Raw genomic sequence first — 22,145 nt, forward strand, 5'->3', positions numbered from 1 at the left:
GCCAGAATGGCATCATCCAACCAGGAGGACCTAGGAAGTGCAATCCAGCCCTGTGCCCAGGAGAGGGAGAATCATCTGATGGGTTTTTTTTTTTTTAACTGATACAAGAGCCAAGACACTTCTTTTAAAGTGTTTGGAGGTACTGCAGCTCCAAGGAACTCAATAAACTTGGCATAATACAGGGTTCTTTTCTATAAAGTGGGCATTGCTGGATCTCTGCCAGTATGTTTCTTTCATGAAAGTGTAGCTGAAACAGTCCTGAAAATGTCTACTTACTTTCACAAGTGTGTGTGAGACAGATGGTATGTTTTCATCCAAACAAGTGCTCACAGGAGATGGGGGCTGGGCCTGGGTCAAAGCGATATATAGATCCCACTTCATTCTTCAGTGGCAGCAAAGGACTGGACCGGGCTGGACTGAACTCTGATCAACTCGAGCTAGGCTTTGACGACCTACATGTGTGTTTTTTCTGACGTAGAGAATAACCCAGATTTGGAGAACTGAGGTCTCTGGTCACTGGTTGTGGGTAGGGGCTGGGGTTTTCTTGGAGGAACTAGACCATTTCACTGTCAATCAGTGACAAATCCCAGCATTGAAAGTGAGGCAGTGGGCTCTCATAGAGAGGGTAGAGGGCAGACAGCTGCCACAGGGGGCCACCTGAGGCAGCTGAAGCTGAATTGAAGATCTGCCTCTAGGCTTTTCTGAGTAGTAATTTCCAGCTTTCTTGTCAGAAAGACTTCCTTGGTGACTCAGACGGTAAAGAGTCTGCCTGCGATGCAGGAGACCCAGGTTCAATCCCTGGGTCGGGAAGATCTCCTGGAGAAGGAAGTGGCAACCCACTCTGGTATTCTTGCCTGGGAAATCCCATGGACAAAGGAGCCTGGCGGGCTACAGTCCAAGGGGTCGCAAAGAGTTGGACATGACTAAGCGATAATACTTCTTGTCAAAGGTCCTTGGGAACAATTAACAGAAGGACTTGTGACACAATTTAGGACAGAGAAGTCACAGGGTAAGCAGCCTTGCTCCATCTCCCACGTCTGAGGCTTGGTTTTGGCACTAGCAGAGGCTGGGACACGCGTGTCCACGCACCATTCAGGGTGTACAAGCACAGTCCACAGCCTTAGCCAGAGGAGGCAGCAGAGAGCTCAACCCAACTCTGCGCCTGTGAGCTCAGGTCAGAAGTGTGTCTGGAAGAGCTGATGCAGGCCAGGGCTCCCGGTTCTCCCTCCCAGAGCTAGGGAGTGGACACTAGGACTTTTCAGTTTTTCCACCCTTGGGTCACTGGTTCACCATCTGATCTACTCATCATGGTATCTAGGTCTGGTTGTGGGGAAACCGAGGCAGTAACCAGGCTCTTATCTGAAGGTAGCCATCAGATGAGGGCTCTTAGCTCTCCACCTGTGCACACAGCCTCACTCTATCATTAGCCAGGACTACCTGCTTCTACAGCAGAGTGGCTTCCTGCCTCTTCCAGACCCTGCACACCACCGCCTCTACTCCCACTCCTTCCCCAGGATGGCACAGTGTCCACCAAGAAGCTGCTTTGGATTCCATACAGTCTACTCAGGGCCTTTCCTCATCTGATGTTCTGAATCTCAGTTATGGGACGGTGACCATCCCTGAAGTCTGGGGCACCCCTGAGAACAGGAGCTGTTATCTCTGCCATAGAGCTTCACCCTCCCAACCTCTCAGAGCTCTGCGCCTGGCTCTGTCCACCTATGGATCACCTAGGTATCATGATCCATCAGATGGAATGGTGTTGGTAAGACGTGGGGGTAGATGGAGGCAGATGCAGTGTGTACAAACAGGGGGCTCTTTACTGGTTGCCGTGAGAAGCCTATATACAAAGAAGGCACAAGGAGGGGGAAGGAGCTCCCCTGCTACAGTACCATGAAAGGGGGGAGGGGCTGAGGAGGGGACCTGCTGACAGGCCGGGGTCAGGAGAGGTTTTCTGGAAATAGCTCAACTTCTAGAATGGGCCACAGGTGAGACGGCAAAGCTAAACTGGCTCCAAAAGCCAAAGAGCGCCAAGAGCTCCACTTCCAGGTCTCCAACCCACGGTCAGTGAGGGCAGAGTAGGGTCTGGCCGATGGGCCGTGATGGGGCTTCCTCCCTGTTCTACATTCAAGCGTCGCTCCTCTGTGATCGCATGGAGATCCCTCCAGGCCTCAAGGTCAGGATGGTAATGTGGGTGAGAAGTGGTATCTGCTCTGTATCTGTCCATCATCTCTGTGGCCCAGGACTGGTCCCCACTCTATTGAGGATACCATCATGCTCCCAGAGTGGTCCCAGCACAGCCTGTCCTGGTTGTCTAGCAGCATGTCCACCTCTGTGTCCTCAGGCTGCGCTTCCTACGAGTGCGCGTAATGGCCATGGCTGAGTTCAGAGGTTTTCCCAGCAATTCATGAAAGAGAGCCCCCCTGGGGACCTTCTTTCTAGTTTATTCTGCTCTTGGTCTGAGCACGCCGGGCCCTTTGAACACCTCCTTGAACGCCCTCAGGCAGGCTCCCCACTCTCTGCCATGGGTGCTGAGAGCTCCACTGGGGTCTGTGGGCTGCTCCTTGTCAGTAGTTTTCATCTCGAGGTCAGGGTCAATCCAGTGCCTATGGCTCATGATGGGTCCAGTGTGAACAGAGGAAGGGTCACCACACTGGGGGCCTCTTCCTCCTGGCTCTGGCAGAAGGCCTTTGGCTTGGTTTTGGCACTGGGAAAGGCTGGGACACGCATGGCCGTGCACCATTCGGGGTGCACAAGCACAGTCCACAAGCAGTGGGGCCCCCATGTGCTCATATGTGACCAGGGCACAGGGCTGCAGTGCTCAGCAGTGCACGGGCCACAGCCCCAGCCTTCCTTCAGGGAGACGGCCATGGCCACATAGCACGTGCATGCACTTGAAAGGTGTGTGTGCCCGAGCCTGCTGGTGCCAGCCAGAGGCAGCAGCCCCTGGGGTCTGTCGGGGCTTAAATTATGATAAATAGAAGAAGAGGACACTGGAGGAGCAGGGTGCGATCAGGGAGGATGTCAGTAGTATTGGCCCCGAGTCTGCCAGCTGGTCACCCAGTGCTTCTTGGTGGGCAGGGTGCTCCCTGGAGGTGGGTAGCGCTCCTCCTCCCGGATCCTCACCGCGTGGTACTTAGGCATGATCCGGTAATAGCGGGTCCGCTTAAAGAAATCACACTGGAGGAGGGGGAGAAGAGGGAGGCCCTCAGAAGCCAGCATTTACACCAGCGGGAAGATAGGCCCAGTCCCTTCTTTCCTCTCCAGGAGGTCCTCAAAGCCAGGACCCCTACCCAAACACAATGCCATCTCCCTGCCCTGAGATGAAGAGGACAAGGTTCCCCACCCCAGACCCCAGAGGAAGGAGGAGCTGAGGAAAGCAGAGAGGAGAGGGAGAGGCAGATGGAGTCAGAGGGGCAGTCGCCTAGACTGCAGATGGAATGGCTAGGAGGGGTGGGGATCTACAGTGACCACAAGGTCGGGAGGGGTCAGTTTGTCAGCCCAAGAGGGTCCCAAGAGGAAAAGTGCTGGTTCCCAGGAAGAAGGGCTCTACTAGTCCCCTCCTTCTCTGGAGGTGGGGATGGCGGTATGGAATCGCTCTGAAGTCTGTCTTGTGGCCTACAAACATGGGGCCTAGCCTTGACCCTTTCCAATCCCCAGAAAGCATAAGGGGCACAGGGAGGGTTTATGGCTCCCTCTTGAAGGATTCAGTGGGGAGGCTGGTGAGAGCAGACACCCCGGGCTCTCCGAGGATGTGGAGGGGAGACTGGCAGTGACCTGCTCTTTGGGGGTGGTGCTGGAGACAGAGTGGAGTGCAGAGAGGGCCCATAAAGGAAGAGGAGCAGATAGGAGAGAGTCAGAGGCCCCAGCCAGCTGGGGGCTTGGGGAAGAGGGACCGGAGGCCGCGTTACCCAGCTGGGCCGGGGTGGGGGCTGCCCCCCTCAGTAGTCTTCCGTCAGCCTCTCTGTCTCTGACGGCTGGCTCTTCATCTCCGCCTTCTGCCTCTTAGCTTCATACAGGGCGCGAGTGCGGGCTCGCTTGAAGAAGCCGCACTGCGGAGGGGAGGAGGTGGGGAGGGGCCGTCAGGGGGAGCTGGGGGGTCCTTGCCAGCAGCACTCATGAACTGGGGCTGAGGGCTGGGGAGCCTGGATGCCTGGTTCCCAGCCCCAGCTTGGTGATGTGGCAGGAGCCAGAGCTCCTGGTTCCCCTTTCCGGCTTGCAAGTCCCCCATTAACCCAGGACCAGGAGCTGGAGAGAAAGTGGGGAGGACTTGGGTGATGGGTGGGGTGAGATGGAATGAGATGAAGGGAGAGTTGGTGAGGGTCTGCTGGCAGTGGGTCCCAGAGAGGGAGTCCCAGTGGCGGGCTGGGTGTTCTAACCTTCCACAGCAAGAGGATGATCAGCCCCAGCAGCAGCAGCCCGGCACTCACAGCCACAAGCACCAGCCACAGCTCGATCTCAGCCGGCAGCTCCTCCACCAGGTCAGAGTCAATGTCCACGGAAAACTGGAAGGGGTGAGAAGGGGCTCAGCCATGTGTCCACCCCCTTAGGCCCTGAGCTCATCCTTCCTGTTTCAGCTGGACCCAGAACCCTGCTGTTTGATTTATTGCCTGTAGGGGGCACACAGGGACTGGAAAAGCCCCTGCCAGCCCATTGACAGGCGCAGATTCCTCTGTCCTCTCCTTTCTCCTAGAGGCAGACACCAAGATCTCAGATCTGGGAGGCAGCCTAGAGTCCGGTTTGTGACCCACACATCCAGGCTTGGATACCAGCTCCATCCTTCACAAGCTGTGGGACCTTGGACAAGTAATTTCACCTCTCTGAATCTCCATTTCATGCTCTCTGATAGGATCGTAATGCCTACCTCATAGTATAGTAGGGCAGCCAAAAGTATGGGTTCTGGAGCCAGACTACCTCGGTTCAAGTCCTAACTATGTTATTCACTAGCTGTGTGACCTTGGGCAAGTTACTTAACCTTTCTTTTGTTCACCTGTGAAATAGGGAATATGCTAATAATATCTGTATCATAGGTTGCTGGGAGGATTAAATGTGTTTAATATGAGTAAACTGCTTTGAGAAATACCTGGTATAGAGCAACACTTCCACAAATATTTACAAAAAAATAGAATGCATAGCATATAGTAGCATTTTTTCTTCCCCTACAATGAAGATATATATATATATATATATTATATTACAGGTTTTATAATATAGTTATTGTACATATTTTGCATATATATACACATATATATATTTTAAACTTCCTTTGTGTGTGTTTAATATTTACTTATTTGGCTGTGCTGGGTCTTAATTGCTGCATGTGGGATCTCGTTCCCTGGCCAAGGATCAAATCCGGGCCCCCTGCATTGGGAGTGCAGAGGCCTAGCCACTGGACCACCAGGGAAGCCCCTGCATATATATTTATTTATAGAAAAATATTTTTCTGACTGTACATGATTTCTTAAAAAGTTACTTTTATTATTTCATATTTTTAAATGTATATATTAAACATATATATTTTTTCTTTCACATAAATGGGATCTGTGTGTACTATACACACTCTTCTGTTAACTTTTTCATCATTTTTCGATGTCGGTTAATAAAGATCAACCTAATCTCTTCTGACGACTGCACGTCATTGTAGGAAATGTGCCAGAATTTACTGAACCAATCTCATGCTGAAAGATATTTAGATTGTTTCCAATTTTCTGCCATTATAAACAATGCTTTAAAATATCCCCATGTATTTATGTTTGCAAATTTGTCCTATTAGCTCCTTAATATATTATCATATACAAGATCAAAGGAAATATACAACTAAAAATTTAATAGATATTGACAAATTCATCTTTAAAAAGAATCCATCGATCTATATTCCAATCAATAGCATTTCCTTCTACCTTATCAGAACAAGACAGGATTCTTCTTTTTAATATTTTCTCATATGATATAAAAAAATCTTACTGCTGTTATATTTCACCATACGTACAATGCCTATGTATGCCACCCTTTCTCTTTACATATTAAAAATGTCTATCAATATTCTGTCATATATGCTATAAACTTTTTTTTTTTTCCCTTGGCCAAAGCATTGGAGCTTCCCAGGACTGATCTCCTTTAGAATGGACTGGCTGGATCTCCTTGCAGTCCAAGGGACTCTCAAGAGTCTTCTCCAACACCACAGTTCAAAAGCATCAATTCTTCGGCACTCAGCTTTCTTCACAGTCCAGCTCTCACATCCATACATGACCACAGGAAAAACCATAGCCTTGACTAGACGGACCTTAGTCAGCAAAGTAATGTCTCTGCTTTTGAATATGCTATCTAGGTTTGTCATAACTTTCCTTCCAAGGAGTAAGCGTCTTTTAATTTCTTGGCTGCAGTCACCATTTGCAGTGATTTTGGAGCCCCCAAAATAAAGTCTGACACTGCTTCCACTGTTTCCCCATCTACTTCCCATGAAGTGATGGGACTGGATGCCATGATCTTAGTTTTCTGAGTGTTGGAGCTTTAAGCCAACCTGTTCACTCTCCTCTTTCACTTTCGTCAAGAGGCTCTTTAGCTCCTCTTCACTTTCTGCCATAAGGCTGGTGTCACAGTTTCACTCTGTTGCATGTGGCTGTCCAGTATTCTCAGCGCCACTTATTGAAAAGACTGTCCTTTCTCCATTCTTTGCTCCTTTGTTGTAAATTAACTGTCTATGGTGGTTTGGTGATTTAGTTGCTAAGTCGTGTCTGACTCTTGCGACCCCATGGACTGTAACCCGCCAACCTCCTCTGTCCATGGGATTTTCCAGGCAAGAATGCTGGAGTGGATTGCCATTTCCTTCTCCAGGGGATCTTCCCAACCCAGGAATCGAACTCAGGTCTCCTGCATAGCAGGCAGATTTGAAAAGCTGTTGAACCATGCAAAGACGCCAGGATTCTTGGCCTCCGGAGGAGAAGAATTCAATCTGGGGCCAGAGACAAGGCTTGATCGCTCAGAGCTTTTGTGTAATAAAGTTTTATTAAAGTATAAATGAGATAGAGAAAGCTTCTGACATAGACATCAGAAGGGGGTAGAAAGAGTACCCCTGCTATAAACTTTTAAAACAGTAATAAGTCTTTTGCCCTCTTAGTTTCTTTACCATCTCTTTTGCTGTGTACAGATTTAAAATTTCAGAGTTGAATTTTTCAAATTTTGTGATTTCTGGGTTTAATAAAATAACTCCCTCTCCCAATAATTAAAGATTATTATTAAAGTATTTCTTGAATTTTCTTCTGGCATATTAGGTTTTATTTCCTACATTTAAATATTTAATCTAACTCAAATATGTTTTTGTTTATGGTGTGAGGCAGGGGTTTGTCTTTACTTTCCAAATATGTTCTCCCAATACTACTTCATCATCTATATTTTTCTCCTTATTAAAATGCTATCTGTATAATAAAAGTAAATTCCTATTCTGTTCCATTGATCTCCCTTCCTCTGCTATCTTAATTTATTTTAGGAAATGTATGATAATGTATTTAATCAACCCATCATTCACCTCCTATACATATCCCTTCTAACCTTTTCATAACAAATTATAGCCATTTTGTGGTATTTATTTTTCCATATATATCTTAGAATCAAGTTTGGGAACTTTGTTTCAGGTTTTCACAGAAATGCAACATCTTTACACGCAGATCAAATGAGCCCAAGTAGAGGTTCTCAACCCTGGCTGCACAGTAGAATCTTTGGGGGTACTTTTAAACATTCCAATACTGGGGTCCCACCTCGACAGACTTAGATTTCATCACTTAGGGGTGTAGTCCAGAAACCAGCAGTCCTCCAGGGGATTCCAGTGTGCTGCCAAGACTGAGACCAAATAGCTAAAGTATGTGGAAGTGCTCTGAGAAGATATCCTGCACTCCCTTGCCCTGGCCAGGTTCTGCTGTCTGCTTAACGCGCTCACTCACCCGCACTGTCTTATTCTCCATGTTGATGGTGGGGACGCTGGTTCGGAGGAACAGGGTGGCCCAGCTGGCTACCCTGACTCGGTCAAAGTCTCTGTAATCCTGGAGAGGGGCATGATGAGTCAAAAGGAGCAGCTGAAGTCCCTCTGAGCCTCCTTCCTGACCAGCCCCCGGGACACTCTCCCTCCACAGAGCATCTTTAAACAGCACTCCAAAGGACCTGTCACCAGGCCTCTCCTCTACACGCGAATGCACATCATTCATTCATCTCTGTGTCAGGTCCTATGCTGGACGCTGGGGACAGCAGGGACAGTGAAGGTCTGGACTGCGGGCTAAATCTGGCCCAGGAACTGCTTTTGTAAATAAAGTGTTTCTGGCACACAGACACGCCCATTCACCAGCGTACTGTCTGTAGTAGATACTGTCTGTAGCAGTCTGCTACAATCCAGAATTGAGTACCTACAACAGAAAGCACGTGGCCCACAGCGCTGAAAAGAGATGTTTAATCTAGTCATCCACAGAAGAGGTTTGGTCTAGGTTGGCTGGCACTGCAACCCAGAGCAGAGTGTGCTAAGTGGCATGTGCGGCTTCAGAGAAAGTTCTGTGAGTGTCTAGACGGGAGAGGTCATTGTCGGCTAAGAAATCAGGAAAGATCTTGCTGGTGGTCTCTGAGGGAGACTGTGAAGGCTGAACTGGAGTTCACATGCAGAGGTAACAGATGGGAGCTGGCATCCAGGGGAAAGGAGCAGCATGGGGTAGCGCAGAGAGGTGAGAAAGTAATGGATACACAACAGAATAACAGACACAGGAGATGTTATTTTATGGAGACAAAACGATGTCATGTCCACACAGGGATGCACAGACTAACTCTGACAGGGCACATGGTAACAGGTGCATAACCCAGCATGCCTCCATCTCCATGCAGTCAGTCACCAGCAACACTCAGGCACACATGTGTAGTCTGGCCTCACCCTCTCCCTGTTGCTCTCCCAGCCCGAGGTGGGTGGCAGTTGAGACCGGCACTGACCTCGATGAAGGTGCTGTTCCACACTCGTGCCTGGATGGTCACGTTGGTGATGACAGGGGCATCAGGGATGGGGCACTCCAGCCACACACAGTGGGTGTGGTCACTGCCACAGCTCTGAGATAGGCAGGGAACACAGTCCCAGACAGTCTGGGTCTCTAGATTCTCCAGACTTTGCTCCAGGCTTTGTCCCAACTATGGTTGAAACTGAAGGGGCCTGTCCCCATCCCTTCACTCAAGCACATTCCCCGCCAACCCTGCATATATGTGTTTAAGGCACATTCTTTGGACCACGCATATATAGATGCCAGCGACATGGAAAACAGGAAATCTGGTCCCTGTTCAGGTACACGGCGCCCAATCCTGAACACCACCTTCCCACACTGGGCTTCCTCCCCTGGAGGCTACTCCTCCCTCTCCACCCAGCTAGACTTCACCTTGCTGCACAGGCCTGCTCCCCGCTCCCTTCCGACAGAGGGCGCCCTGCACCCTGTCTTCATTTTGTGTCTCCCCATCCTTAGTTCTAATGTCCAAAGCTTTGAACAGCTATATCACCCCCAACAGGTTGGGGGTCCTGGGAATAGAATCAGTGTCTGTGCTTTTGGTTCACCGTATTGGCTGCTCCCCAGCACAAGGCAAGGGCCACATCACCAGATCAGACTGGGGTCTCCTGGAGAGTGGCACCTATCTTGCTTCGTATGTCTCGAGGTGCCCACTCACCTTATGATGGGTGGGCATACTCCCCCCAACCCTGCCCTGGCCACTCACCAATTGGATCTCAGACTTGGCCTTTTTGGCAGCAGCCAGAGTGACAGGTGGGGGGCCTTGGCCTCCTGGGTCCAGTTGTCGCCGCCTGCGCTGTGGAGCTGGCGGCTTGTCCCCAGGAACCTGAAGAGGGTAGAGGCGATTTACTGGTGGAAGGAGCAGAGGTGAAGAGAGGAGGAAAGGGCAGGGAGAGGAAAATGTTGGCCTTTCTGCTCTGCAACTAGCAAAGGAAATGGGCCACAAGTGAACGCGCTGCCTGGTGTCCTTACAGAGAGAGTGAGGTTGAGAGGGTTGATAAGGTCTCCAGGTGGCCGGCAGTGCCAGGATCCATTGCCACGGACAGTGATCTCCGTGGGGTACAGCAGCCACTTGCCATTGCTGACTTCATAGGGCCACTCCAGCCCCAGGACCAGGGTCCCCAGGGCTGCCAGCCCTTCACCCATTGGGCCCACCTGTGAGGACAAGGGATGTCACGGCTACTTTCTCCTGGGAAACCACCTCTGTCTCACCAACCCCCAATCCTCACACCCTCTGACCCTGGACCCAAAGGTCCCTTTACCTGGAACTCGTACTTGAGAGGGCTTCCCACATCTTCCACAGTTTTCATGCCAGACTCACCCATCACTGTCCCCCCAAAGAAGCTTTGTAGCCGGTGATTCACCCTGGGGGTGAGAAAGATGCTAGAGTGACAGGAGACAGTAGGGGGACTTGCAGGGGTGGGTACCAAGGTTAACTACAGCTCCTCTGACATCAAGCAGACCTGAGGCAAACCCCAGCTCTATCATTTACTAGCTGTAAAGCCTCGAGCAAATAATTTATCCTCTCTAGTTTCAGTTTCTTCAACTGTAAAGTAAGGTTAATCTCTAAAGTGGGGTCACTGTATCGTGGGGCCATTGTGAGAAGACAACGAGATGATGTATATAAAATCATTAGCACAATGGGCTCTCATGAAATGGCAGGGACACACCAACACCTTCACCCAAAGTTGCTGATTCCTCCACTGCTAGCTGCTCTGCAAGGACAACAATAATAGTAACAATAATGACAGTGATGTTGAGAATACCAGGCCAAGAAGGTGTGTCAGAGGAGCCTGAGAGACACCTTAGGGAAGGGAGGCCCAGGCTCCTCAGCAGGCTGAGGTTCAGGGCGGTACCCACATGCTGAGTGAGGCCTGGAGTGTGTAGTCCACCAGCAGAGGCAGGGTCATGGGCCGTAGGTCATCCTGGTGACTTGACCTGAGGAAGGAATACAGAGGGTAGGGGAGGACTATGTCAGCCGAGGCTGGGGGGCACCCAGGATACCTCAATCCCCATACAGACTGGCTTCCTGAGGTCACTCACGTGGAGAGCTGCAGCTGCGCCTGGAGTTCCCTTGTGTGTAGGGTCACTCCGATGACCTCGAAAGCAATGAGTAGCTCCATCTGCCATAAGGGCAAGAGAGGTTGCTTGAGGCCAGGCACGGGTGATGCCATGGGGAAGAGAGGGGCTGAGTGCTGTGCTAGGGAGTTGCCTCTCTGGTGTCTACCTCCCACTTGTCTCCACTCTTCCACCTTCCTAGCCTCATCTGCTTCCCTCTTCCCAGTCTTTTCTGTTAGTAATAGCTCATGTAGCTCAATACTTCTGAGCTACACGACCTTGAGCAATCACTCAAGCTTGCTGAGCCTATGTTTCCTTTCTGTAAATCAGCACCAACTTCCTCAGAAGGCTGTGAGAAATATATGAAAGAACTGGGCTCAGGGCCTGGCACGCAGCAGGTGCTCAGCAAAATCAGTTTCCTCGCCTCCACCTGCTCTAGCTTTGTGCATAGCTCCCTAGTGGCTCCATCTTCCTGTCTCTGGGTCTCTCCCCAGCCCCTACTGCACCCCTCCTCCCCAACTCTAGCTCTTTGATTCAAGGAAGCCTGGGAAGCAGGCAGGCAGAGGGAGGATAAGGAATTCATCAGAGAAGGAGCCTTGGACCCACAGCCCTGGGAGAGTACAGTCGGGCGCTCACCCTCTGGTTCCGTTTAAAGGGGTTCCCCAGCTCACAAACGATGGTCTCATTGGCCTGGCAGGCTCCGGGCTGAAGAAAGAAGACAAATCAGATCTAAGTGGTCAGACTAAGGCTTGTCCCACCCCTCTCCTGTGGCAGAGGGCCCGAGGCTTGAGCACTGGGTTCCCCTAGCAACAGAGACGTTGGAGGCACCTGAGGAAGCCCAGCCCAGAGGACTAGGGTGGGGGGCGGGGAGACACGCGGCAAATAACAACACGTGTACAAAGGACGCACTGGGTCGTGGTTGGGCTCTGAGGAAGCAGAGGGTACTCACGGGGCGCACTGAGGACAGCAGCAGGGTGGGAGGCACTTCCAGGGTGAGGAGCGCCTCGTGGGCATCTTCCCCAGCCCGCTTCCGGCTTGGGGTGTTGGTCACGTTGATGCTCAGGAGCAGTTTTCGGAGGTCTCTCCCGTACTGGAGCCTGAGAGGGAAGCAGCAGCCCGAGACTGAGCCCAAAGCCCCGCCCCAACCTGTTAGGCTCCGCCCCTCAGAAGAAAGCCCCTTTTCTGGCCAGGGAAAGCCAATCGTATAGTTCTTGGCTAATTAAGGTCCCTCCTCTCCGACTTGCCTCTCTGTGAGACCCTTCTCCTTAGGTCTCAACAGTTCTCTCCACTCTTTCCGACCAACAGGGCCCCGCCCCTCAACTCCTGATAGCCAATGAAGTCCGGCCCACCTTGGCCAACCAGCCCCGCCCAGAGCTCACCTGCTCAGCCGCTGCCCCAGCTCAGACACGAAGGCCGCTCGCATCTGTAAATTGCTGTCGCACCTGTTGTCCTGCCCGCATTCCTTCTGGAACTGTACCTGGGGGTGGCGGGAGTTGTGAAGGGCCACATCATCCATAGCTCTCTAGGCCCGTGCCCTTCCGGCCGCAGCCCCGGCCCCGGCCCCACCCACCTCCGTGTGGTTCTCCAGAGCCTGCGCTTGGTTGAGGACCGGGTAGGCATCCAAGGACCCAAGCCCCAGTTGGGGGCGATCAGGCAACCGCAAAGGTAAAGAGTAGTTCATGGAGATGGTGATGGGTCGGAGTTTGTCGCGGACGTTGTCCTGGGAAAGGAAGGTGAACTGAACCCAGCTCTGCACTGCCCTCCAAACAAAGTTGTATCCTCATACAAACCTAAGGCTCTAGGGAGGAGCTGTGCCCTCTCCCTCAACCCTAAAAAACCCCTGTAAGGCTGAAACCCCTCTGGTCTGCTCACCAAATTGACCCGCTTTGGTAAGATGTGGCTCCTCCTCTCCAGAGACTCCTCTGGAGGAAGAATGAGCCTCCCATTCCTGGGGTCCCCAAGTTGAGTTTTCCCTTTTCACTCTGATGTCCCAGAGAGAGCCTGAGCTTGTCCTTGCTTCTGGATGCCTTTTCCCCAGGGATGAGCTAAGAATCTCACATACTTCTCTTTGGTCCCCATCCCTGCTCCAAAGGTTTCTGTTCTCTACTGTGAGCTGGATGCTGTGCACTGTAGCCTCCACTTACCTTCCAGGCCAATCCACCACCTCTGTCTCTGGAGAGAACTCATTCCCTCACCCTTGACCTCGAGGACTCTCCTGGGACCATGGAGTCAATGTACCGCCCCTCACCCCTCCCTCACCATCAGGAGCAGCTCCAGAGTCTGGCAGCGCATCTCAGGCATGGAGAAGAAGCCGTGGAAGACAGCTGACTGGCTGCGTGCAAAGTGGAGTCGAGGTGGGCGGCGGTCCCGGTCAGCCTCCAGCGTGTAGGCCAGGGCTGTGGGTGCACAGGCTGGTCAGCAAGTGACCAGGTGAGTGTGCCCCTCCTCGCCCTACAGCCCAGTACTCACTGATGTTCCGCCTGTAGTTGGGGTTCCCTGCACTCTGGTTATAAGCAAAGCACAGCTCCACCTGCACACTGTTGGGGGTGGGGGACATACAGGAGGGTCAGGTCACGGTGGAACCCAGATACCCAGGTCCCAGCTCTCACCCCCTTTACTGGGCAAGAGGAAACAGGGTCTTTGGGGGAAAGGCAGAGACAAAACTAAGGAGTCCACAGAGCTGGGCTGGGGTGTCCCTGGTGTCTTCAGGCCCTAGCAAACAGGGTTAGAGGGCACCAACGGGGAAACTGAGGTCCTGAGACTAAAGGAGTTGCCTGAAGCCAAGTGTTGGCCCAGCCTCGTCTTAGGCAGGATCCCCAGTCCAGATCTCTTTCCCCACCACCCGCTGCTTCCCTACTCCATCTCCCTCAGCTTTCTGATCCATTATCCTCATTCACTAATAGACCTTGGGGTCATCACTGTCATTATTGTAACCATCTTAGCAACTATGTTTTTTGAGCACTTAGGATTTACAAAGCACCATGCTAAGGGCTTTTTGTACATTACCTCATTTGATTATCACAACCCTTAAATTGATTATATTTTTTTAATTAAAAAAATTTTTTACTGGAGTATAGTTGCTTTACAGCGTTGTGTTAGCTTCTGTGAATTGGTTATTAATATTACCACTCCCTAGAGCCCATCCCTACCATTGCAGTGGGCAAAGCTGGAATCTGAACCAAGTGGACCAGAGCTCCAACCACCATGCCCTACCTGCCCGCCCCCCAACCCGCACCCACACAGTTCACCCATTAGCAAGGAATTTTGCTCTTTAATGAGGTTGAGGGGTGAGGGCAATGCTTTCCCAAGAATCAACCCTTTAATGGTGGGGTATCAGGAGTTGCCAGGGAAGGGTTTTGAAAGCCAGGGTCCCTCCCGGGCTTCCCAAACATCAGGAGGAATGAATAGGCAGACTGGGGCCAGAGGGTCTCACCAGGAGGTGGCCGTGCAGAACGCAGGGTCCAGTATGGATGGCCTGGCTACCAAGGTCTTGTGGAGGATGTTGATGACAGGCCGGGCCCTGCATAGCAAAATCAGACATCAGTGCCTCAGGCCTGCCCCAGGGCAGGGCAGGGCAGGGTCAGGGCTCAGGCTTGTATGGACCTGATTCTGATGGTGGACAGAGCTGGGGCTCCGTGCAGATGGGGAAGGAAGAGAGAGGCCCCCATCCACCACTGCCCTGGCTTACCTCAGCAGCACGATGCGGTCTGACAGGCTCCCCACCAGCAGGTCTGGGTAGAAGTTCTCATCTACATCCATCTGCCCACTCAGGGAGTAGCCAAACGTGGCTAAGCCAGGCAGTCCCAGCTGCTCTCCATGGATTACCTGGGGGCAGGGGGAGGTGGTGGGGACAAGCTCTGGGGAAGGTTCCAGAGAGTGGGGCCCATGGGGAATAGGCAGGAGTGCGTGAGGGAAAGGAAGAAGGTGCCTCTGTCCCTGGCCGTCTGTACCTGCTGGGGCTGTCTGAGGAGCCCCCTGGAGCTGCCGTGGTAGATGTACACTTTGCCCGAGCCCTCGAAGGGGGCTCCCACAGCAATGTCTGGGAAAGAGAGACAGTTCAGGGTCACCCCGGGTACTATGGACCCCATGGTTTTCCAGTCCTATGCTCCAGGCCACAGAGCCCAGCATGGCATGACCTCCCTGCCAAGCAGTGCTCAGAGCATCAGGGAACAGAGTTCTGTGACTTAGGATTAAAACTGGGACCATTAGGCACCCAATTGCTTCCTTTTATATATGGGAAATTAGGTCCAGGAGAGGGAAGTGACTTACCAAAATCACACAGCAAGTTAATGTCTCCAGCAGGTCTAGACCCCAGATTCCTGACCACTGGCTATTGTTTTCCATTATTACTGTGCCTTCCTTCTCCCCTGTCAACCGCCCCTCCAGACACCTGGTTCTTCTCATGATATTTAAGAGCAGGCTCACAAAAGCAGGTGTTCCCCATTTGGGACTTGGCCAGATAGTTCTCAAACACTCATCTCATCCAGTCCTCACAAGAGTGCTGGCAGTAGGTAATACCGTCCCCACTTCACAGATGAGGAAATAGGCTCAGAAAACTCAAAGTCGGACAGCTAATGAGTAGAGAAGAGGCTATTTGAGCCTATGTCTGTCTAACAGTGGGGGCTGGGATTTTCATCACAACACTATAACTTTTCTTGTTAAATTCTAACCATTATTTCCACAAAATAACTCCAAGATGTTTTGTCTTCTTAAACTTTCTAGTTTGCTGCTTTTGATCTGATATGGCCTAGGTAACTAGCAAGTCAAGCTTGTAGGAAAAGTAAGCAAAAGAAGAATAAGTAGGTCTTGAGTGGCAACTGGGCAACTCTTCGATCAGTAAGTGCTTGGGCTTCATTAACTGAACTTTCTAGCACCTATTTTGGCTCTTGAGAGGTTCCTCTGCCTTCCTTTTGGTTTTCAGATATATTCTGGGAAATTGAGGTTGTCAGAGAAATGACTTCCAGAAAAGCCAGGCGATCCCAAGGCAACCAAGCTAAACCCCTTGATTTATCCCTCTCCTTGACATGCAAGGTCTGATTGGTCTCCAGTCCAGCGGAATAGTAATTGGCATCCCCTATATCCAGAACTTCTACCGTGTCCCTGTGCTTAATATCCATACCTGGTATACTATATATATATTAAAAAAAAATATTTCTTTCTTTATTTGGCTGCATCGGGTGTTAGTTGCAGAATGCAGGTTCTCTAGTTGTGACATGTGGGCTTAGTTGCCCCTCAGCATGATCTTAGTTCTCTGACCAGGGACTGAATCCATGTTCCCTGCATTGCAAGATGGATTCTTAACCACTGGACCACCAGGGAAGTTCCACACCTGGTATAGTAATAGTATATTCTTTTTTAAATTTTTAATTGGAGGATGAAAGTGAAAGTGAAGTCGCTCAGTCATGTCCGACTCTTTGTGACCCCATGGACTGTAGCCTACCAGGCTCCTCAGTCCATGGAATTTTCCAGGCAAGAGTACTGGAGTGGGTTGCAATTTCCTTCTCCAGGGAATCTTTCCGACCCAGGGTCTCCCACGTTGCAGGCAGATGCTTTACCATCTGAGCCACCAGGATAATTGCTTTTTAATATTGTATTGGTTTCTACCATACATCAACATGAATCAGCCATAGGTAATACTATATTCTTGATTTTAATATCCCTAGCCTTGCTACCCACCTCCATCCAGCCCACATCTCCCTCCAAAATCATCTCTCAGGGTACCAAGCTATCATGTCACACCTCTGCCCTCAAATCTTTTCCGACACCCCTCTACCATAACCCAAGCATAAAGCCCTAGCTTTGCTGCCTGGCTTTCAGTGTGTCCACCCCACCCCCACCCCACTTCTCCAGCCACATCTCTGATGTGAACACCTCATACCCACTATACATCAGCCAAATGTACCACACTCACATTTTGCCCCTTCTGTTCCCACCATTGTGTACACTCAGCCTGGCCTTTGATGCCCAGTGGTATGTCCACTGTTCCAGGAGGTCTACTGAGCTCACCCCTGGGGGCTCCGTCTGCACTGCTGTGAGCTCCCCAGACTTGGGCCCGAGTCTGTCTCCTTTTTGGGCCCTATCAAGCCTGGTATGCAGCTGGCTCTCAGTCAGTGGATGCTGGGGCGGGAGTGCTGGCTCGTACCCTGGAATCCGTCTTGGTTGATGTCGCCAATGCTTGCCACAGAGAAGCCGAAGGCGGAGCGACTGGGGCCGTGAAGAAGGAGGGAGGGGCGGTCTGGGAAGGAGGTGCCTGCCTGGTTCATGAAGATATAAATCGCACCCCCTACTTCCTCTTTCCGCTCAAAGTAGTAGGGGGCACCCACCAGGAGGTCCTGCCACCTGCAAAGGAAAGAAGGAGGGGGAGATGGAACATGCAGCATAACTGTTATTTAGCAGACACAACTGCGCCAGGCAGGGCACACAACTCTACAAGTGATGCCTCTGGCCACAGGTTGTGGGAAGGACTTGGAAGTGTCAATGTGACCAATCTGATAGAAAACACAGGTTCGGGAAAAGCCATGTACACACAGATCACACCCAAACAGCTCATATCCACTAGGGCCATATGAATGACAGGCACAGACAGTGAGATGCAGGCATTATGAAATTGACATGCAAACACCCCGAATCCCATAAAGTCTGATTGCAAATCAACATGCAAAACTGATGTGTAAATCCCTGCAAACAGCATGCAAAAAGACGCACAGTTGCAAACCTCTATTTCTCTGCCCTCACTCGTGCAAGCCCACCCCCTCATCATTCTCCCTGGCCCCAGAGAAATGTCCCTGGATCCTCACCCATCATTGTTCAGGTCTGCCAGGGCAATGGCACTGCCAAAATAGGCTCCCACCTGCGTGCCCTCCAGCACCTGCCTCCGCCGCAAGTCTCCACCTGCTTCCTGGCTCAGCAAAAAGACAGCGCCCACATGTTGGTGCCGCGGGGCACCTGTCACAATGGTGATGTTTGTGGGGTGCAGGATGGCACTGCCCACCTGCATCGTGTAGCCTGGGATGGGGGGAAGGTGGTCAATTGAGACTCCAGTAAGCTTGGTCCCCTTGTACTCTGGTCATCTCCCAGGATCCCCCATTATCTTCTATTCCTCTATTCTAAGTTGGGCAAGAAAGTGGACCTTGGATGCCCAGCCCCAAGTCCTGACTGTACCCTGACCATGAACTCCATGAGGGTCATGACTCTGCCTCTGGGTGGAGTATACAGCTGGTGCTCAGTAAGTGTGTGCTAGCTGAACTGAATGCTACTGGTCTCAGGGCAGCCTGGCCTCTCTACTCCCAGACACTGAAGCAGAGAGGACCAGTGTGCCAGGGACTGAGCCCCCTTTCTCCTCCCCACCAAAAGGCCACTACCACTGGACTCACCAATATAGAGGTTTCCTTGGTCCTCTGGGTCCTTGTAACTATATTCAGACAAATCCCAGTCCTTCCGCTGAATCATGTAGCTGTTTCCTTCATAAAGATTTCAGGAAGGGGGTATAAGCCACCACTCCTTTTCTCCACTATGTCCAGCCCCCACTCCAGACAAGGATAACAATAACCTCTTTTATCTGTGAGTACTTTGCCATTTGAAAATCACTTACTCTTTATTTTAACAATTCTGAGCTAGCATGATGACCCCCATTTTGCAGATGAGAAAAGTGAGGCTCAGGGATGGAGGCTCAGGGATGGAGGCTCAGGGATGTCCAGTCATGGCTGGAATCCAGTCATCTGGGTACCAGCATACTATCAACAGATGACGTTTCCCCCACCCTAGACAAGGAAGCCAGACTCACACCATTATCTCCTCCTAATCCTGTCCCCAGGCTACCTGCTTTCCCCTGCCCCCAGGCTGCTGCTGGAGAGTCCCTTGGCCCTGCCAAGGAGTGGGAAGAAAGACTAGCAAAGTGAGCAGAGGCCTCAGCCTCAGGTGAGCCCAGAGCTGTGACTATGCCCTGGGCAATCTGTTGGTCAAGAGGACAAAATAAATAAATCATTGGGATGTAACATACCACATAAAAAATATAGTCAATAATAATGTAATCACTTTGAAGGGTGACAGATGGTTTCTTGGCTTCTAGGGGTGATCATTTTACAATGTACTTAAATACTGATCACTGTGTTATACACCTGAAACTAACATAGTATTGTACATCAACTATACTGCAATTAAAAAAAAAAAAAAGATTCTGGGCTCCCTCTGCTTGTTGATTCTGCAATAGTAGGTGCAGTAAGGGAAAAGAGGTCACTGTTGCTATAGCCTGTGGTGGAGAGAGGCAGGTGGAGGGTGTGTGAGCCATCAGATGCCCGAAAGGCAGTATGTGGTGTGGCAGAATCAAAGCATGGGTTTTGATACAAGAAAATACTCTGCAGCACTCTCAAAAGATTGCCTTGTATGTACTGACGTGAAAACATGTCTGAAATTTATTGATACATGAAGAGGAAGTAGCAGAACAATACATTTAAAATGATTTTCTGTGTGGGTATGTGTGTTTCTTAAGATACCTATATATTCTAAAACAGGTCTGGAAGGACCCACGAGACACTTAGCAGTACACACTGGGAAATGGGACGAGGGAGATGTGGGAGATGGGCGCTCTTCCTGTTTAATTGACTGTACCATTTAGTAGTTGTACCAGGAATGTGTTTTATTTTTTAATAAGTTTTTAAATGGTAACCTGGCATCAGATGGACCTACATTCCAATACACATTTCAGGACTTACTACTGGCCTTGGGGCTCAGTTTATTTGACTTTATTTTACTTCTCCAAGGCTCAGTTTTCTGTAAAATGGGTATAATAATACTTGCATTTTAAGATTAATTAAGATAATAGGTGTACCTCTGGTACCTAGAAAGTGCTTTAAAATATCAGAGGTCGAGGTGGTTGCTGATGTTGGCAAGGGCGTGCTCTCCTCTGCCCTCTTGTGTGGAAGCTCTGGCAGACTGCTTCAGGGCCTAACAAGGGTAGTGGTCTCTGCTCTTCTTCCCTTCCCCCACGGTCCCTACCTTTCCAGTTGTAGGCACCAGGAGCCCCAAAGTACACAGTGTTTTGGGTGAAGCCACCGCTGGTGCCCAGCTGGCACATGCCCGTCTCCAGGTAGTCAGTGTTGCTGTTGCACATCTCGTTGTGGTAGGTCTGCCAGTCATCCCTGGCGTCCAGCTCCAGGTCGTTGCCTCTCACATAGCACTTGCCCACCATGCGCCGCTGGTCCTCTGACCCCGACCACAGCACCTGGGTGTAGCGGTGGGCACAGACCTGGGGGACGCACCCCCAATACACACAGCTAAGCCCACAGCAGGAACTCAGGTACGGAGTCTCCATGGCCCCATGCACCTCTGCTTTTGCAGGAGAGGAGTGGAAAGAGGTCTCCGGGCTTTTCTCCCTTCCCATAGAAATGCCTGGACCCGCATTGCCTTTCCAGAATTCCAAAACCTGCCCTGAGGGTTAGAAACATTTTTTGGAAGACCAGAAGGTACTGGATTTGAGAGTGGCGTAGAGATCTCGACAAAATAAAAAGGGAAAAGGATGAGGGGATGTAGGGCTCAGGTTCTTGGGTCTAAAAGGAGCTAGACATAGAGCAGGTTAGAAAGTTGCTTCTCTGTTGTCCCCAGATGATCCTGCCTCTTAATAAACGGATCAATATTAGAATAACAACCACCACCACTGCAGCAGTAGCTAATACTTACTGAGTGCTTACTTACTTAGTAAGTATACACCAGACACAAGTCTGAGCTTTTTGCATATTAATTCCCTTAAGCCTCCTACCAGCTCTAAGGGCTAGGGATAATTACTTCCTCATTTTAGATAAGGACACTGAGGCACAGAGAAATAAGCAACCTCACATCCAGAGAGAGGCAGGGAATACTCAATCCAAGGCTATCGGGCTCCGGAGTCAAGCTCTTAAGCACCAGACTGTGCTCTCTCTCTCAAAGCTTCTCCCGGCACATGAGAGGCGCTCCATTAATGTTTATTGGGCAAATCAACAAGAACAGGGTATTTGTAAAACAGCCAGGGGCCAGATGAAACCCAGAACCAGACCTAGTTCTTGTTGCCGAGTCACTGGGAAGTTTCTAGTGTTGGCACGCAGGACACGCTCACTAAAAACAAACTGAATGAAAGGATGGGCAAGTAGAAGGCTGTGGAAGGACCCAAGATCTAGACTGACTTAGGCGGAGCTCTGGACCCACCATCCTTATGAGAGACTAGAAACGGTGTTTCAGTGAGCTGGTCAAACCCGGAGCTTACAACAGTGTTCAAAGGTGACAGAAATCACAACAGTGATGACTATGGGGGTGACAGTGGCTGAAAAGGAGTGCATGTCTGAAGTGATGTAAGCATGCCATTTCTTTAATGGGCATTGATTACTTGGGTTTATAATTCGCCAAAACGCAACTGAAACTTAAAATCTGTACATTCATTGTATGTAACTGTTAAACGAATTTAAAAATGAAAAATAAATTGTCGATCTGGGACTCAAAAATTGAGATCCCAGGGGCCAGCACTGATGAATGCAGGCTAGGGGTGACAAGTGACAGCAGGGAGTGGCCCCCAACCCAAGCCGGATGAGCTGGGGCAGAAGGGCTGTGCTTCTTCCGTCAGCTGGCCTCCTCGGAAGGAGTGCGTCCAGGCCACAGTGCCTGAGGCTCTCTCTGCCCTTTCCATCTCGTAGTCCCTTCGACTCATTCCCACAAAGGGTGAGCACCGCCCCCACCCCAGGGTGGGGGGAATGGGTGATTCAGAAAGGACCCAGGCTGGCCCTTGGGAGCGCGCCAGACACCCTCCCCATCCCCCTGCCACAAGTGCAGGATGAAAGGACACACATGTCCACAGAGACATACAGCTGCAGAAATCGACATTTGCAAGCTCATGCACCAGGGTCCCTTCTCCTGCCCTTTGCTTCCCTCTGCAGCTCCCGGGAGATGAAAGGAGATGTCTGGAGGGGGATCCATGGTGAGCCCCGACTTACCAGGACTCTGCCCGCAGGGCCCTGGCTGGCCACAGTCACGCCAAGCCACATATCCTCAATGATGTGGTTAGGGTTACCTGTGGGCATGAGAGGGCTCATGAGCCAGGGCACCTCA

At 50.8% G+C, this 22,145-nt stretch overlaps 1 protein-coding gene across 2 annotated transcripts in view; it reads right to left on the minus strand.

Moving 5' to 3' along the window:
- Positions 1–1,799: 1,799 nt before the first annotated feature.
- The window catches only part of ITGA3 (integrin subunit alpha 3), a 28,501-nt gene continuing 8,155 nt past the window's right edge, over positions 1,800–22,145 (minus strand). The window contains exons 3-26 of one of the 2 annotated variants that reach the window (XM_027974691.2): positions 22,031–22,107; positions 20,070–20,319; positions 18,449–18,535; positions 17,873–18,080; positions 17,218–17,414; positions 15,026–15,114; positions 14,764–14,900; positions 14,509–14,595; positions 13,545–13,612; positions 13,335–13,471; positions 12,646–12,795; positions 12,455–12,552; positions 12,025–12,172; positions 11,712–11,780; positions 11,061–11,140; positions 10,878–10,955; positions 10,280–10,382; positions 9,990–10,172; positions 9,724–9,843; positions 8,959–9,072; positions 7,935–8,033; positions 4,377–4,502; positions 3,909–4,049; positions 1,800–3,177 (exon numbers count right to left, since the gene is read on the minus strand). In XM_027974691.2, coding sequence (XP_027830492.1) covers positions 3,939–4,049; positions 4,377–4,502; positions 7,935–8,033; positions 8,959–9,072; positions 9,724–9,843; positions 9,990–10,172; positions 10,280–10,382; positions 10,878–10,955; positions 11,061–11,140; positions 11,712–11,780; positions 12,025–12,172; positions 12,455–12,552; positions 12,646–12,795; positions 13,335–13,471; positions 13,545–13,612; positions 14,509–14,595; positions 14,764–14,900; positions 15,026–15,114; positions 17,218–17,414; positions 17,873–18,080; positions 18,449–18,535; positions 20,070–20,319; positions 22,031–22,107 — 2,816 coding nt within the window. In that variant the 3' untranslated portion in view covers positions 1,800–3,177; positions 3,909–3,938. Of the gene's footprint in view, positions 4,503–7,934; positions 8,034–8,958; positions 9,073–9,723; positions 9,844–9,989; positions 10,173–10,279; positions 10,383–10,877; positions 10,956–11,060; positions 11,141–11,711; positions 11,781–12,024; positions 12,173–12,454; positions 12,553–12,645; positions 12,796–13,334; positions 13,472–13,544; positions 13,613–14,508; positions 14,596–14,763; positions 14,901–15,025; positions 15,115–17,217; positions 17,415–17,872; positions 18,081–18,448; positions 18,536–20,069; positions 20,320–22,030; positions 22,108–22,145 lie in introns of both variants that reach the window. The other variant, XM_060395541.1, reaches the window with a different exon arrangement.

Source organism: Ovis aries, chromosome 11 (genome assembly GCF_016772045.2).
Source record: "Ovis aries strain OAR_USU_Benz2616 breed Rambouillet chromosome 11, ARS-UI_Ramb_v3.0, whole genome shotgun sequence".
Lineage (NCBI taxonomy): Eukaryota > Metazoa > Chordata > Mammalia > Artiodactyla > Bovidae > Ovis > Ovis aries.